The sequence below is a fragment of the Athalia rosae genome, chromosome 7, assembly GCF_917208135.1.
Source record: "Athalia rosae chromosome 7, iyAthRosa1.1, whole genome shotgun sequence".
NCBI classification, from domain to species: domain Eukaryota; kingdom Metazoa; phylum Arthropoda; class Insecta; order Hymenoptera; family Athaliidae; genus Athalia; species Athalia rosae.
The window spans coordinates 11208522-11225492 of NC_064032.1; the positions used below are offsets into that span (position 1 = coordinate 11208522).

Consider the following 16971-nt stretch of genomic DNA (forward strand, 5'->3'; position numbering starts at 1 on the left):
GTTGTTTTTTTTTGTTTTTTTTTTTCTCTTATTTCACGGTAAATCATCAATCCGATCATCCGGTGCGAATACCGGCAGAATTTAAGCTGTACCTTTTTTCTCATTAAGTCGCGGTGGTGTCGCGATCCTGGAATATTCTCTTTCAGAATTAAATCTCTTTCAGACTCCGGTCTCCCGAATCCGTTGAGCGGCTGCGGATACATATTCATATTTAATCTTCTTCTCTAGTTTTTCATTAATTCGAAACTCTAACCCTCAGCTATGGTCCGACTCCTCCGACTCCGGCGGCATTCCTACGGCTCGCACCCTTTAGTCGTCTGGAGTGAAACTGCACGCGGTTGTTTCTTTTTGAGCTTTTTCTCAACCCGAGTAAAGAAAGAAAATAAATAAAAAAAAATAAAATAACCAAGAAACGAAACGAAAAAGAGTACCGGCCGCAATCACGACTCGAGGATATTTTATGGCGTGGAATTTTTCTTAGAGAAATACATATATATATATATTCGAGTACGTCGAATCTCACTCGTTTGCAGTAATTACGAATATTTTTTTTCAACCGGCCGGTATATTTTTGCGAAAACAAAAAAAAAAGAGAGAAATTTTTCTATTCATCATTAGTTCTTTCTGAAAGACGAAAAAAATGCGAAATTTTCACGCGAATTTGATCCGGCGAAGCACCCCCCCGTTTCGTTTATTTTTTTTTTTTTTTTTTAATATTTTTCTTCTCTTTTCGTTTTCCTAAAACTTTTTACTCACCTCTTTAATAGCCGAATCTCCCCTTATACGGGCTGTAGATAATGGTCTCGTTATGGATCATGGATTCCCGAAACTCCTCCTCAACAGCTCCTCCTCTGTTGGGTGGGTTTCCCTACTACGCGAAAAGGATGAAGGACCGGGGGCCACCTTCGCAAACCATCCGTTTCTGTCGTCGACAGGGACACCCGTGGCACGGAAGATAACAACCGGCGGTAGGCGAGTCCTGCGAAATGTACTCGGAGAAACTCGGATAACTTTACCGGGGTTAAAATTATTAGAAGAAAGAAAGAAAGAAAGAAAGAAATAGCAGGAGATCCGAATAATAGGCGACTAATTTTCTCCGGCGTTGGACGAAAAATTACCTAGGAATTTTCAATTCAACGGTGATAATAACGGAAGAGAGCGAGACTGTGGTAAGACAAAGTGCGGAATGAGATGAGTTTCCGAATGTTGAATTCTTAGGCTTTTGACGAGTGGCATGCTAGACGCTTGTATATATATAGTTTAGAACTGGAAAAAAGAAGAGAGCTCAGAAAATTGGGAGCGTCTTAACGAGGTAGTTCTGAGTCCCTGCGACAATGTGAAATCAAGGCGTACAGGCGCAGAGGTGCTCCTACTTTTGTACAACAGAAGCGAACGCCTCAGCTTTTCTGCCGTACAAAGCACAAGAAAAGCGTACCGAATTCTTTTCAGTAAGATTTTCGCTTTCTCCTCCATTTTTTTTTTTCTTTTTGCCTCCCCGCCGGAATACGGAGGACCCCGCCTAACGTGAGATCGGAGCTTTGAATGCAGGCTAGAGGGAGTTGTCTAGTGAGAAGCTATTACAGCCTCCTTTGTGCGACAGATTGAGAATCCGCTTTTTCTCCGACTCCTCGTCATACACCTTCGAATCGTATTCTCTTCGAGTCGCTCGCAGATATTCATAACACCGGTCTACCTCTCTGGACCAGTTGAAAAAATATCCGATCTCACCAGCCGCTCGATCGCCTTTCAATTTTCCCCCCGAAATTTCGCCGATCTTCGGCTAATTCGATCCCGCAATGCGTTCGGATTAACGATCAAAAATATTCTCATTTCCAGATCCGTCGGCGTCGGAGTCGTCCTGCGCGGAGGACGAGGAGGTGGGCAAACTCGGTGAAATCCGTCGGCGGAGGAACAGCCTTTACAAATCGGTTGGTAAAAGTTCACCCTTGTTATTCGACGAGGATACGTTGCCACCCAGCGACGCGGTGATAGTCGATTGCGTCGCCCTGGTCCACCTGGCGGCCGATCAATCCCCGAGCGATTCGGGTCAACCGATTCGTCATCCGTCGCCGTATTATTACGGCGATCTCTTCAAGGCTTCCGAGGAGCTACCGAGGCCGCAGCCGGGCAGATACCGCAAAAGCGTGAGCTTGGACGTACCGGGTGAAAGGTCGAGGACACCGGGATTACCGAAACGGAACTCGGTGGCCGGCGATGGGGGCGGAACTTTCGATCAGACTCCCGATCTAGCGAGCCCGACGTCCGGCGGCGAATCGCAGCATGCCGTACCCAACGAAAGAACGGAAATACTGTCGTCGTGCATCATCACGGAGTGGGACAACACCCTCATGCCTACGCATCGTTTGCTCAGTCACGATTTGCCAACGACCGTGTGCACCTGCGTCGTGTCACCGGACGATGAGGATGTAGATCCCCCTTTGCGCCAGGCGCGCAAATTACGACGTACCAGAAAAATCGACCCTCAATCGATACTGCTTGAGGACGAGGCCGACGACGAAGCGGCCGACAGAGAAACAGCCGAGATGGCCAGACAGCGTCGCCTCTACGAGACGGCGTTCGATTGCAAGGTGAGTCGATCGGACGACGACCTCGACGATCTGGATCGCGTCACCAATCACGCGGTTCTCCACTCCCATTCGAGGATCGCGTCCGTCCAACCGAGGACCTCATCGCCGCCGGGTCGGGTGTTCGACTCGGCGTTCGAACCGGTAAATTGCGTACTCGGTGGTGTTTATCCTTCCAAGGATCGTCGCAAGGTCGTACTGCTGAGGCCGAAGCCGATACCGAGTCGTCTGCAGCAGCCGGACGCCGTGTCCGCGACGTCGCACGACTTCGAATCCCTCCAGATAAATTCGAGCGACGAGAAAAATTCGTCTACACCTCGTCTACCGCTGCGCGGCTACGCTCCGGCGCCGCCCTCCCCGCCGTCGACGGCCCCGCTTCCGGCCAAATTTCACGGTCGCAAGGACGATCACCTACTCCTGAACATTCGCAGCGCTCCGAATCTCCCCACACAAACCGACCACCCCCGTTTCAAGGACACCCGCCTCCCGGTCAAATCCGTACGAGCCAAAGAATCGCCTCAGAGCAGCGAGGGGAGTATACTCGAAATAAAAGGACGACCCAAAAACGGTCCAACCGACGCTCAAGGGCGACGTTTCGACAAGGAACTGATCCTCGAGTTCAAAGGTAGGCCGAAGGAGGAACGACAACGTCCGAGAAGTTTGATCCGCGAGACACGTCCCATTATGGAATTCAAGGGAAGGCCTCACGAGGCGGAAGAACACCTACCGAGACCGCTGCAGAGGGAGTCGGGTCTGCTGGAATTCAAGCTGAGAACGACCCGGAGAAGGGTGGGTTACTCCAGCACGGAGAGCATGGCGACGAGCAGCAGCGGCGGCAGCATGGAATCCATCAGGAGCAGCACCAGCGAAGGAAATCGCTCGACCAGCAGCTCGGAAAGTAGGCACAGCACGAGTCTGAGTTCTCACAGTTCGGACAGCGGCAGTACGAGCTGTATGCACAATCATCAGCAGAACACGTTGTCCGGCTTTCTGACGCATCACGCGAACAAACTTCACATACTCTCACCGATATCCGACAAATCGTCTCAAGAGCCGGCTTCCGAGACATCGGACAACAATCGTAACAACAATTCGCAGAAGGGTTCGCCGGAGGAATCGGCTCTACTGCTGCAGACCACCGATCAGAATACGGGGGTGACCGGTAACGCCAATACAAACGTAACGTCGCCGACGGACACCCCGTTCAAGAAACGTCGAACACCGCAGAATAAGAATCTGATAAATCTGGCGTTGCAGTCGTCGTCGTCGGGAGACGCCGAGATCCAGGGATCGGACAGCGGTATATCGATAGAATCTAGGGCCGGTATAAAGTGCAAACCATTCGGTTTTCACCTTATCAATCCCCAGTTGGATAACTTGAACCTCGTCGACAACGAGCCGGAATTATCAGACCTTCCCTTCGATATGCCGAAACTTCGCCGACGAAGATTACTTATGCAACAGGACGCGACAACTTCCGGCAGCGCTACGAGCGTCGACCTCAGGGACCTGCCCTTCGACATGCCGAAGCTGAGGAGGAGACTGAGGTGCACGCAGAGCGTGGAGTCGAGCGCTTCGCAGGCGTCGTCCAGTCTCTCGATTCGAGACGTTGACGCGCCAATTTTATTCGGTGAGTTTTGTCATTCGCTTTCCCCCCCCTCCCCCCTAGTTTTTATCCACGCAACGTGTCGGGGATTCCGGGTGTAAAATTAACGACACCCCGACCTTCGAAACCACTCAGACATCTCGTAACGAAGTTGGTACCCGTCGGTTGTTTCCATCCCTCGATGAAAAATGGGTTTTTCGTCGGTTCCCTCAATTTCATAGAAAAAAAAAAAAATTTAGTCGGTTCAAGGTGTTACCTGAGAGTTCAGGCACTTTCGGGGTATTCCGATTCGAGTCTGGATTACCTCGAGTCTCCGTCGCTCCCCTCCCCCCCTCCGTTACTACGGACGGCGGTAAGCCCGGTAATATATGTAATACCGTAGCTAACGTTACTTCCAACTGAAATTAGTTGGACGATTAAACTGCGACGCGTCGCCCCGGGGTATGGAAGAGCGGGGTGTACCGATGCGGTTATAGCTACGGCGAATGTCCCCTTCGCCCCTTCCCGCCAACTCCCATTTTGATGGGAGTTTGAACGTCGGTCGTCTGGACGATCTTCGAAAGGCTGCGAGTACGTCGGGGACGCGTTTTGAAATTGCGGGTCCATTGTTAACGGGTGCGCGACCTGTCCGTACGCCGCGGAAGCGATCGGAGTAACGATGAAAATTCACTCGATTATCGCCGCGGTGGTTGGGCGCTAACTCGCGGAGGGGATGAAACGACGAGGATTTCATTTGAATCCGTCAAATCCAGGAGGTGAGGTAATTTTCTTTTTCCCGCCCGGGGCATCGGGACACCCGATCCGTCTTGACGTCGAAGATATCGCACGAGGTTTTGTTCGGGTAAACGGGGAAATCGCGTCGATTAGATTTCCAAATCGTCGTTCGTTTGTTGTTCCCTACGTGCGGGGGGGATGTTGGTGGAACGACTACCGGTCGCCAAACATCTGGGACAAGACGGATCGCTCCGAACGAACTCCTGATGGATGTCCGAAATGCGTCTCGACCTCCAAACGAGCCTTTAACGGTACGGGTATAACCAGCCGAACTACAGCTATATCTTTTACCCTCCCCCCCCCCTACCCCGAGGATTTCGATCGGAGTAGCGCGTTTCGGGGACAACAAAAAAAAAAAACAAAAAAAAAAAACTGGACCACCCGATGTACATTTCGGGGGAGAGTATTCATTCGAACGAACCAACGGCGAAGCGTGCGCGGTGTATCGAGCATGAAATGAACAAACTTTTCACCAGTTTTCGACGAGGCTCGACTAGCCGTCGTCATCGTCGTCAGATTCTCGGCTGCATATATGTATGCGAGAGTGACGCTTGGCTTTATTTTATACCGTATACATATACAGTGGTAGACGTGCATTGTACTTTCAAACAAAAGCTGCTGCACCGCGGCGCGGATGCATGTAGGTTGGGAAATCGAAGTAGGCGCCGTTTTTCTATGCACATATCTTGGATGTGTACTCATATATTTTTCACGCACGCACGCGCGAAGCCAAAAGGCACGGGTGTACACGTATACGTTCACCGCTGTAAATCCTGAGTACCTAAATACTCACCCCTGCAAAGTACGATACCGCACCGCAAAAATATGCATCGAGACACATTTGCCCGACCATTGCACCGCCAGTTGTTGACTCGCGCGTTGCTCTTCACCTGTACGCACTACGCGCGTCCCAGCGACATATGAATACGTGGTACCTATGCGAAATCCGCATTATTATAATTTCATATCACCCGGTGATATTCTCGTTCATCTCTGACCTTCTCCAGTTTTATTTTTTTTTTTTTCTCTCTCTTCTTCCTATCTCTCACGGGTCATTAAATTCCGAGATCTTCGCAGTCGTCGCGGTTTAAGTTAGCCGACGCAAAAACTTGTAGCTCAGAAATTGAAACGAGATTCCACCGGACCCGGCAGCAGCGTCATCCCCGAACGGGAATCGCCTTCGCGCCGATCCCTTAACGATTTGAAACGTGGGTGAGAGAAAAAAAAAAAAAAAAAAATGTATTCGCGATTCGGGTGAATCCAGGATCCCCGTTCGCTTTGATTCGTCGGTGTCGGTGGATATGAAAAACGCGACGAGCGTTTGATGTGCAATTTGTTCGAACCGCGCGTTCGTAACGAAGTTAAAATACCTCAGCCGCGCGATCCGAACGCGAGGATTCGATGTTGTTTTTTTCATCCGCTGCGGGCGACGCGATAATACTTCGGACCTGGTCTGTTGTGTTTCTCGATTACGAGGAGGCAAACGGTAGACATTCGACGCTTCGTGATAAAATAAGCCTCGCCGACAAATTCGGAATTGGAAGACCGCCCTTTCGGGATATGTTGCGGTTGATAAGAGGGGGATGCTTCGCGGTAGGGCGATGTACCTTGGTTACTGCGCAGTTCATATTTCATGAGGATCCCGGAGATGCATCAAGAATTCCGGGCAGGTCCGAGGCGTTTGTTACAACTGAGCTCGCTCGCGCCCGATTCCGCCCGCTATTCCTAAACGTTGCAGGAACCTACGATCAGGCGCTCGTAGATGGAAGGGCTCAAAGCCAGCTGCCCCCGGATACATCAGCTGCCACCAGATGCTGCCACGTCCCCTCGACTAACCAACACGTGCGCTTTTTTTTTCTTTCTTCTTTCTTTCGTTCTTTCTTTCTCTCTTTCTTTTTCTATTTTTCCATCACCCAGCCCTCGCTCGCCGCGGAAAACGAGAACTGCGGAGATCATAAGCGATTCTACCATGAATAATACCCGTTCGACGCTAAATGTTATATGTGGAAATTGAGACGAGACTTTTTTCGTACCGTGTACTTTAATTCGTCCGATCCTTTTTACATCAGCTACTCGTCCGCTTCCTTCGGAGAACGAACGAAATCAGAGAGAGGGTAAAAAAAAATTTCTGCTCGTGGCGTCCGAACGATCGAGCTCCTCCGATATCGTCGTTGTTGGCGTGTCGAATTAGTCACGAAATCTCGTAAGCTATACTTGTACGGATATTCGTTATCGCGAATGCCGGGCAAAACCCAATAGATCCTGATTTTCCGAGGGAATTGAAAGTTGCCCGCTGTGTGTGGCGCAATTCGCGACAGGTCGAACGTCGCCCTATTTCCCGAGAGAACGTCGACGACGTCGCGACGCCGAGGAATCCGTCACGATACGCTCTACGCCGTGACTCGACGTCGAGGGAACGGAAGAGGAGCAGCGACACGCTGCCTGTAGTTTCTTCGCGAGTCCTTCCGAGGCCAATAATTCCGTTGTTCGTACGATCGCGTCATTGATTGATCAGCGGAGCGCAGAACGAGCGAAAACGTGGAATCGAATGAGAGTGAATAAAATTTCTCATCGTCCGAAAATCTCGATACGATCGGAGTAACGATGACGAAATAAAAAGAAAAAAAAGTCCCCGATAAAATGAGACGCTCCCGAAGGAAGCGGGCGGGAATTTTTTTTTATCCGACGAAATTTAATAAAACACCCTCGTTTCGCGCAATGTATCAATATTATATTCCACTCGCTCGGCAGTTTGTGTTTCTCTTGAGTCCGAATTTTTTTTCTTTTCGCCCGCTAGTTCCAACTTTTTGCGCTCGGATTTTGCGCGGTGATCGTATACTCCCTCCTGCGGCAGGAGTTTCGCTCTAATCTGATTAACTTCTATCACGCAACTCTAACCGGACGTTACACCTGACAGATCGGCTTAAGCCAACCTTCGTCATCCACGCAAGGAGTGCGTATATGAATGTGCACTGCGGCTAAGAGATTGATTTCGTAAAATAGAAGCTGAAACTGAAAGAGGAAAAGAAAAATCACGACATGCCCAATCACTCGACTTCTACTAACTCCCTTCGCTTTCTTTCGTACTTGTTTTCCTTCTTCCTTTTTTTTTTTTCTCTCTTTTTTTTTCCTTTACTTTTTTCATTCGGTGGAAATTCACGCGTCGAGGGTGCGGCGCGACGTCCTCGTCCTCTCGTATTATATTCGCGAGGGAGAAGGCAGACGTCGACTTCTACTTATCGGAATTTCATTTCATTACCTATATCGCACGTTATTATGAAACGGCAAATTGGAAAGAACGCGCGCGGTTTTCGTTCCATTCAATCGAACTTTGATTTAAGAATAATGTAATGGTTCCTCCTCATTAAACTTTCAAAGTAGCTGCTGCACCTCCACCCTCTGATTTCCCTCCCCCTAAAGCTTCAGGAGCGAACAGACCTCCACTTTCGAACCCCATTTGACAAACTTTCTCCGAACCCTTACCGTTCGAGAAACGGGCCGCTGATTTGCCTGGCAGTAGCTGAGAATTCGAACAAAAATATGAAGAACGAGTATAGGTATAGGAAGGAATACGGGGCAAAAAGCCGCTATTCGAATTCGTCGGGCGTCGCGACGCTCCGTCTGCATGCGGCGTCTAAAAGTCTGTGACTCATTTCAGGCGGCGGTATGGCGCGGCCAAAAATGACGCTGAATCTGGACGCCGGGGTTGACGTGGGTGGCGGTAAAATCGGACCTAAAAAACCCGGAGGGCTCAGTCTAGGACTACCTCTGGAAATTGGTACGTTACGAGCCTCCGCCGATCTGGTTGACGCCGATCTCCCGTTGGAGAGACAAGGGTGAGTCCGATCGGTGTCGTCGTACTCCGCTTCGTCGACGTTCGATCGTTTCATTCGCCGCTATCCGTTAATAACGCGAAAAAAAAAATCGTTTATTCAGGTGGTACCACGGATCGATAACTCGAATAGAGGCCGAATCGGTTCTACGTTTGCTGAGGGAGGGAAGTTATCTGGTCAGAAACAGCGAGTCCACAAAACAGGACTATTCCCTGTCCCTCAAGTGAGTGTTAATATCCCTCGACGTCGTTGATTCAAAACGATCGTTGCCCTCGAATTTCGAATGATTCGTTTACTTTTCGATCGGATCGATTTGATTGTTTCAGGAGCGCCAGAGGGTTCATGCACATGCGTATCCAACGCAACGACGAACTGAACGCTTACATATTGGGTCAGTTCAGCAAGCCGTTCGCAACGATACCGGAGATGGTCCGTCACTTCAGCGTGAATCGCTTGCCGATCAGAGGAGCCGAGCACATGTGCCTCCTGCATCCGGTGATCGCCCAACTTTTGTAGCGCATCTATCGCAGCGCCCTTTAAGGCGCTACGCAAACCGTTTACGAATCACGATTACCTGTAAAAAGGATTTACGATTCCATCGGCACACTGGACAATTGGCGTCGGAAAGGATTTTTATTTCCTAGCTGCGGACGGCAGCTTCGACGTTATGTTATCTACTTCCGTACGTACTTCGTAGGTACTTTGAAACGCGGTCTTCCCTTTGAAACGTGAACGAAGACTAAAACTACTGGAACTGATGAAGAAAAATTTATTTCACTTCTACGCGGTATAGATTATGAGGACCGTACGTTTCGATACATTCGGATGAAATGATCATCGTTCCATGGAGATTCCGCTAAATTTTTGGTCTTCTTATCGGGAAAAAAAAAAAGACGACTTACTTCGGGTAAAAAAATCAATAAGAGGATATGACTGCAAAATTGGATTGTCGTACAAGAAATGAATGACAGAAAAGATACACATGGTGTAGTCGCTGCAAACTCCCGCAGATATACCCAAATGCCAAAAAATTCGTCGATAATACTGTATGTAATTAATACCGTCTATAATTAATATAATGATTATACAGATAATAATTTGTTGTCGTAATCGTTCGTTATTATATTGTTGGAACGATAGATAGATTATTTTTCAAAAAAAAAAGTACCAAAAAAAAAAATAAGATTATCGATCGAAGACCATGAACTTTGGGATGCGGATATCGCATCTGCATCCGTTTTGATCTATTTTGTTTTTTTTTTTTTAAATTCTGCTCGATAATTTTGAGTTTTATCACCTCCTAGAGAGCTTTAAAAAACGGATACATATTATTTCGTGTGATATATTGATTTGTTATCATCGTCATTATTGTAATTATGACTATCATTACTATTATTGCCACCATTATTATTATTATTATTATTATTATTATTACTATCATTGTTATAATTATCATTATACACAAGTTACATGAAGAACTTATATATTATTAGTATTATTCGATTAGTTACACCTGTGATTCATAATAACATACTCATTATAATTGTATTACTTAAATAATTATATTATTGTATGATATAAAAAATACGTGTATAATTTTTGTCTGGATTACGATGAACATTGGATAATACATGTACACATGTAGGCATAAATATTAACGTCCATCGGTAAACGTGCAATATATCAATTGATATTATACTTTACATATAATATATAAACATTTACATAATACGATTTTAGAAATTTACATCGATTTTGACAGTCGTTGGATCGATGTATATATGTATACACACCACATTTATAATCAGAAGGGAAAACGTGTTGGAAAATGTTCGGAAAAAAAAAAAACGGAGGAAGAAACGTTGTATCACGTGTAGCTATAGGTCCGTACGTCCGTGTGAAACAATAATGATAATAACATTACTATTAATAACGATAGTAACAGTCGTAATAATATACGGACATATTTACCGCCTAACATACTGTATAAAGCTGTATAGGTATAATAATTGAAACTAGAAATTTGTTCGGTTTCAATAATTATACCGCACATTGATTATCGATAATAATAATCATAATGATAATTATTCAACAAGATTGTTAGTTAAACGTGAATGATTACTAGAAACACACTATAGATGAGTAATAGTGAGGGAAAGTATATAACCCTGTAAGAATAATGTACATTGCAGAAGCCGTTTTATAATAATATATTGAATTCCATCGAACATCGATCATTGATCAGCTCGAGCTATGGAAGTAACGAGAAACTCGAAGAAAATTAATGAATTACTGCTGCAGCCAAATAAATGATTACAAAAGGTCTGTCTTGTGCCAAAGAAAAAAAATTCTCAAAAATTTTATTTCTGTTTCTATGTTTAAAATTGAAGAAAAAAAAAAAGTACTCGCGTTAATTTTACACCAAATTAGGTGGCGCCGGACGAACTTGAACTCGATCAAACTTACAGACGTCCCACTCAGCAGCGATAATTGAAATTTTCGGCATTTATGAATACCTTGATAATAATGCACTTTCCATTATAGTATACCTTAGAAGCTGCCAGTATTATTAATTGTAACCGATAATACATATCCAGTATACCCGCATCATTATATAATACATACATAAAACTTAAGAATTTAATACACATGCACTACTGTCAACTTATTCATAATTATTATTGTTGATTTTAATGTGTCATTCGAATTTGATCATATGGATTAATTATCGATCATCGCGTTAGCTCGTGATTATAACTTGAAAATTTGTGTTGACTATACCCACTCATGTAATTACTATATTAATAACAAGTGTACTCAGAAACTATAGAAAATGTATAGCTAATACGCGTAAATTGTAATTCTAAATTTCTTCTTGTGCACGATTTTCAACGGCCGTGCACAAATTACTTGTAGATACTCCCTGTACCTTGAAATTTATAAGAAGTATAGTTCGTAAGTTAAATCGTAACCTATACACATGATACATATATACATACAATTATTATATGATGTATAATGATTCCTATTTATCTAGCATCGTGCAGCGTTTTGAGCTGCGCGAAGGCCCCGGAAGAACCCGAGTGCAAACCCTGCGCAAACAATCCGTCAATATCTGTAATCTGCAACGACACACCCGCAGATATAATGATACCGATGAGATCGATCATCTCGCTGACAATGATATTAATCTCGCTGTTTCATCGATACAATAAATACTAACATATTATTGTAATATGATAAATCCGAACGAGACGGATCGTATTCCGGTTCCTCAATAATCATTACGTAACTGTAGTATGAAAAGGTGTACGCTGGAAATACTTGTGTCTCGATAATAACGGTTTATTAAGTTGATAAATTACAAAAATATTCAAGCACCTGTAGACAAAAAATAATAATAATAATAACAATAACAATTACAAAGTTTCAATAAGCACCCGCGTTCTAAACTTTTACAAATCGTAGAAATAAGTCCTCGTACGAAAATTAAAACAAGCCCGAATTTCGGTTGTGTGACCGTCAGAAAAATCGAGGGCTGCTACTCCCCACCCTCCTCTTCTTCTTCTTCTTCTTCACCTTCTGCAGGAAATTCATTCGGCTGATTTTCTTCAGCTTCACTTTCTGAAACTGGCAGAGGCTTTTCGCTCGAAGGTGAGACCGCATCTTCAGCTTCTCCTTCTTCTTCGTCTTCTTCTTCAGGCTGTTCTATCAACTCGGGTTCAGATTCTGAGACGGGTTGAAAACCTTCTTCTGTTTTTTCAGGTGACACTTCCTCTTCGCTGACTGCCTTCGTCTCCGCGGCGGGCACCGTTGTTTCGATAATTTCACTCTGTTGGGACGAAGACGGGTATTAGAAAAGCGGAGAATCATTGATCTACGGGATTTTTGAAAGAACTCACCGAAACCTTCGGCGCTACAATCGTCACAGATCCACGTTCCACCGGAACCGGAGGCTTCGTAGCTGTTGATCTACGGGCCGTCGACCTTCTCTCTGAAATAAATCATTCGCTTTGTTGATTCGAAAAGCTCCCGATCCCGCCTTGTGGATACTCACGTAAAAGACTGGCTCTCATGTTCGATCTGGAACTGACAAGCGAATCCCGAGCCTCCTGAAAACCGTAGTCGAAATGAACACCAGATTTATACAACTCGTAAAAGTTTTCAATTAGATCCTCTTACCGCAAGTCGGGAACTGGCCACGCTGGCCGATCGTGGTTCGAAAGGACGTGACGGCGAAGCCGGCACTTCGTCAGGTTTGCGTTGATCTCCGGCTTCCTGCGACCTGCAGATTTCGGGAGAAGTTGGGAGGGCCCGGCTTCTGTACATCTGGCCATCGGTGCCCTTGATCACTCCCTCGGTTAATTGAATCGCCTCCGGTCCCCATTGGTTCAAGAAATGCCCCATTCTCATTACCCTTTGCTGAGGCGTGGTCACCGTGTGGCTTCCGCCGCAGTATCGATTGCAGAGATGTTGTCTGAGGGGATTGAAATTCAGGTGAGAAAATTTATTTTGGTTTGATTTCGTAACGCTGAAGATACCTCGGTGACTTTTCCAACGATTCTTGGTTCCTCGAAACCGCTCGAGTCTTCCTCGCCTCCTCCTGCATCGCAGCTTCGAACTGGATCATGTTCCTTCCGTGAGGGAGTTTCTTTTGATGCCTCCTGACCTGGTCTAGTTCGTAGGTCAGATACGGTTTTATGCTCCGAGTGCACGGTAGAGCTTCCGCGTGGAATGACATACCCTCTTGCATTTTCATAACGACATTTTTGTCGCAGGATATGCACTGGACGTCTCTGGTCGTTTATAAGATATAAATGATGAGAAAAATCGTACCCGCTTCACGATACCTACCGAAGCAGTTTTTTCGATCCAGCGGCTTCGTTTTCTCGCCGCATCTCGGAAACAGCTTTCAATTTATCCTGAAGACTCTTGAGCTTATTGTTGACGAAGTCCTTGAGCGGCGATATCTCGATTTTGTCCAGCTTACCCTCGATTTCCTGCTGAACGTCATCCAATGTCTTCTGCCATATACCTTCTTGCTGGGAAAGTTTCGACACGGCGTCTTCCAATCCCCGCGTAAGGTCGTCGCAGACCGCGTCAAATTGTGCGTACGACACCTGGATATATTCAGAGAATCGTGCATCGACAAGCCGAAAACGCGGGACATATCCAAAATTTACCTTCCTGTTCACAGCGTGCGCGTCCGCTTTATCGGCCAACGCTTCCTCGAGGTCCTCCTTATCCGCCTTGATGGTCTTCAGGAGTTCGATCTGCTCCAGAAGGGCCTGAAAATCGTTGTAAGTCGAGGCTCACTCGTTCTGATAATTTTTCAAGTCTCAATCCTACATTCGTGTGAGTCTCCCGCGTCTCCCTTTCGTCCAGAAGTCGATTCGCGGTCTGATTCATGTTTTCCATATCGGTTTGTATCGTCTGAATTTTACCGACAAGTTCACTGATCGCCTGTGATCCATCCGTAGCGACACCAGCCATGGGAGCACTGTTCGATTTTTCAATGAGACAGCCAACGTCCTTCTCCAGTTCGTGAACTCGCCGGAGAATTTCCTGAGTGGCCTGTTCGAACATCGCTTCCATTCCATGCATCTGTTCGAAAATCTTAGCCGTCTCATTCGGAAGTGCCGCTGAACTTTCCGCATCGTCCGCAGGATCCCCGGGTTCCGATTTGACAACGACGTCCGCAGGATTCTTCGTACTCTCCCCGTGGTCCGCAGGATCCCCGGGCTCCGATTTAACGACGACGTCCGCAGGATTCTTCGTACTCTCCCCGTGGTCTGCAATATTTTTTAGTGAATAATTTTTACGGATGAAATTCATCAGTTGTCATACTGGCGTTTCCGATTCTTCCAGACAACTCGTCCAGATCTTTTCGCACTTGAGTAATCTCGATCTTGAGGGCTACGAGGTCACCGTCGGCGTCAGTTGTTCGCTTTTCGCCTGAAAAATTCATTCAAGGTAGTAACAGTCGATGATGAAATACACGCACTCTGCGTATTCGTACTTCGAATCGAAGGTTTCCTCTCGAATCCAGCGGGTTTGTCCTCCGCGTTTGCGTTTCCATCGTTTTCGTAAGTCAAGCGTTTCTCCAGATCTGTCATTCTTTTCTCGATCTCATTTATTTGATTCGTAAGATCGCCCGTGCCCTGTTGCTCTACGCCGGGGCTACTCGTTCTACCGACACTGAGAACCTTGTCACTCTTGATCAGGTCCTGCACCATTTCTGTTATCTGGAACAAAAAAAAAACAAAAAAATGGTCGACCGAGTGCTCGGGGTCAAATGGATTCCTGGGCGCCGACCTTGTCGATTCCCTTTTCCGCAGCGTCCAGCCTCTTCGTGATGTTGATGATGTGCCACATGTCGGTAACGGGATCCGTACTGTTGGTTTTTATCCTTTCTATCATCTCCGGTGTAGTGGCGAGTTCTTCAAGGGCTCGGAAATCCGCCTGGAGCTTGCGTATCTGGAACGGTAAACGAGCGTTTTTTTTTTTTCTCAAATTTTATTTTCATTGGACTTGGATATTTACGGTGTCCTCAAGTTGCCTGAAGCCCAGCGCCGTTGGAAAGGCTCCGTCTATTATCGGTTCGACGAATATCACGGAGTGCGCTTCGCCCTCCGAGTTTCCACCGATCCGAAGCCTGGAACCCTTCGATTTTTTACTTCTGCTCCCGATCGAACCTCTCGCCTCCAAGGATACGTTGGACCCTGAAACCCAGGAGTTCTTTCAACCTTCACGTTCAGATTTTGCCCGTCGTCTTGTCTAATCAACCTTGTTCTTTGACTCCTTTTCCTCTAGCACTAGCTGGAGCACTCGTGGTGGCTTTTCCGCCCTTGGTGCCCACGGCAGCTTTCGATTCTGTCGGGATCAAGAGGAGAATCATTGATAAATGGGGTCAATCGAGTGCACTGTAGGTACCTTCGGAGTAGACGTCAACCTTCACAGTCAGATCTTCGTCGCTGTGAATTCTCTGCTTTACCTTTCCCGAACTTTCTATTATGTTATACTCGTGAAGGTGAAGGGAAGGTTCCATTCGGGCTGCCGTTGCAACATTCTGCGGAGAATTGGAATTTTTAATCGCATTACAGCCTCGTAATCTTCGACGTGAGCTCTCACCTGTAACCGTGCGGCATCTTTTCCACGATATTCGACTTTTGTAGTTCGAAGATTGATCTGGTGCAGAAGCACGTGGAGAAAATTATGAAGTACGTTGAAGTTCACAGCTCCAACCTGTCATTTCGAAAAATCTCGTATGAAATCTGGGAAACTCTCTGAGTGATCCCCTCAAACTTGAAAGGTACCTCTGGTGTCCCTAGAGCAATGTCAAGCATCTGAGGTAAAGAGAATTGAAGGCTCGCCGTAGCGTCAGCATCGGGGATTTTGGGAGTCTTCGATATTGCGACTGGTTTCGCCGCTTTTGAGGCCATTTTTGCAGCTGAAGTTGACGCTATTTTTGAAGGGAGTAAATATACTCGAAGGGTGGGTCACCCACGAGGCTCTCCGAGACCCCCGGTGTCAAGAACTTTTGACATTTATCAATTCCGATAGTGATCGATCGACTGGATCGGGGCTTTTTTATTCCTTCATCTGAATGTTTGATTACTGAGAACGATTTGGCTCGTACGTTTGTGTTTTTTTCAAAGTCTTATACCCATCTGGCGGAAAAAGTCGTAAATGCATGGAAAAATATCGAGCGACGTAAAAATCGGAAATTTCGAAGTTCTTGACAATTCGCAATTTATTTATTATGCGACACCTCTACAGGCGTTACTCATTGATAAACTTCATGATCTTAGCATCTCAAAACGATCCATCACAAATCTGGGCAATGGCAGTATAACCAGCAGTAGAATCAGTGACATCAGCTGCGATCAACATGCTCAGAGGAAGGAGCGAAAGAGAGATTGAGGTATGCCAGGTACAGAAATCCGTCGAGTGCATTCAGACAGAACCAATACTCATCGAGATATCTTATTTTTCTCAGTACTCTCAGGACATCTGACGTTCCACGAACCCCGGAGTCGCATGGACTCGCCGCGAAAGACCAGTGCTGAAATAATGACGTCACACTTGCTGAGGAGCATCTACTTGTCGTCAACCAGGAGTGTATTTGAGTCCGGTGGTTTTCATTTCGAAAATGAATTATCATGAATCTATA

General features: G+C 46.3%; 2 protein-coding genes across 2 annotated transcripts in view; one reads left to right on the forward strand and one right to left on the reverse strand.

Annotated features, from left to right (window-relative positions):
- The window catches only part of LOC105689597, a 79095-nt gene extending 69114 nt beyond the window's left edge, over window positions 1-9981 (forward strand). Inside the window, exons 5-8 of the mRNA XM_012406736.4 lie at window positions 1837-4215; window positions 8624-8801; window positions 8902-9021; window positions 9125-9981. Coding sequence (XP_012262159.3) covers window positions 1837-4215; window positions 8624-8801; window positions 8902-9021; window positions 9125-9314 — 2867 coding nt within the window. The 3' untranslated portion in view covers window positions 9315-9981. The remainder of the gene's footprint in view (window positions 1-1836; window positions 4216-8623; window positions 8802-8901; window positions 9022-9124) is intronic.
- A 2382-nt stretch (window positions 9982-12363) lies between these two features.
- Window positions 12364-16240, reverse strand: LOC125501904. The gene is made up of 11 exons (XM_048659032.1): window positions 16044-16240; window positions 15732-15946; window positions 15342-15493; window positions 15114-15275; window positions 14803-15043; window positions 14646-14753; window positions 14148-14590; window positions 13982-14086; window positions 13653-13918; window positions 13340-13594; window positions 12364-13275 (listed from the first exon to the last, which is right to left on the reverse strand). The coding sequence occupies exons 1-11, from the start codon at window positions 16238-16240 to the stop codon at window positions 12963-12965; spliced, it is 2457 nt and encodes an 818-aa protein (XP_048514989.1). The 3' UTR covers window positions 12364-12962.
- Window positions 16241-16971: the final 731 nt, after the last annotated feature.

What these genes read in the sequence shown, in the direction of transcription:
- LOC125501904 (XM_048659032.1), bottom strand. Translation starts at nt 16,240, where the DNA reads ATGGCCTCAAAAGCGGCGAAACCAGTCGCAATATCGAAGACTCCCAAA. An exon ending in CGCGGGAGACTCACACGAAT is followed by an intron (nt 14,087 to 14,147) that starts GTAGGATTGAGA and finishes AACGATTTTCAG; the next exon opens with GCCCTTCTGGAGCAGATCGA. An exon ending in CGCACGCTGTGAACAGGAAG is followed by an intron (nt 13,919 to 13,981) that starts GTAAATTTTGGA and finishes GAATATATCCAG; the next exon opens with GTGTCGTACGCACAATTTGA.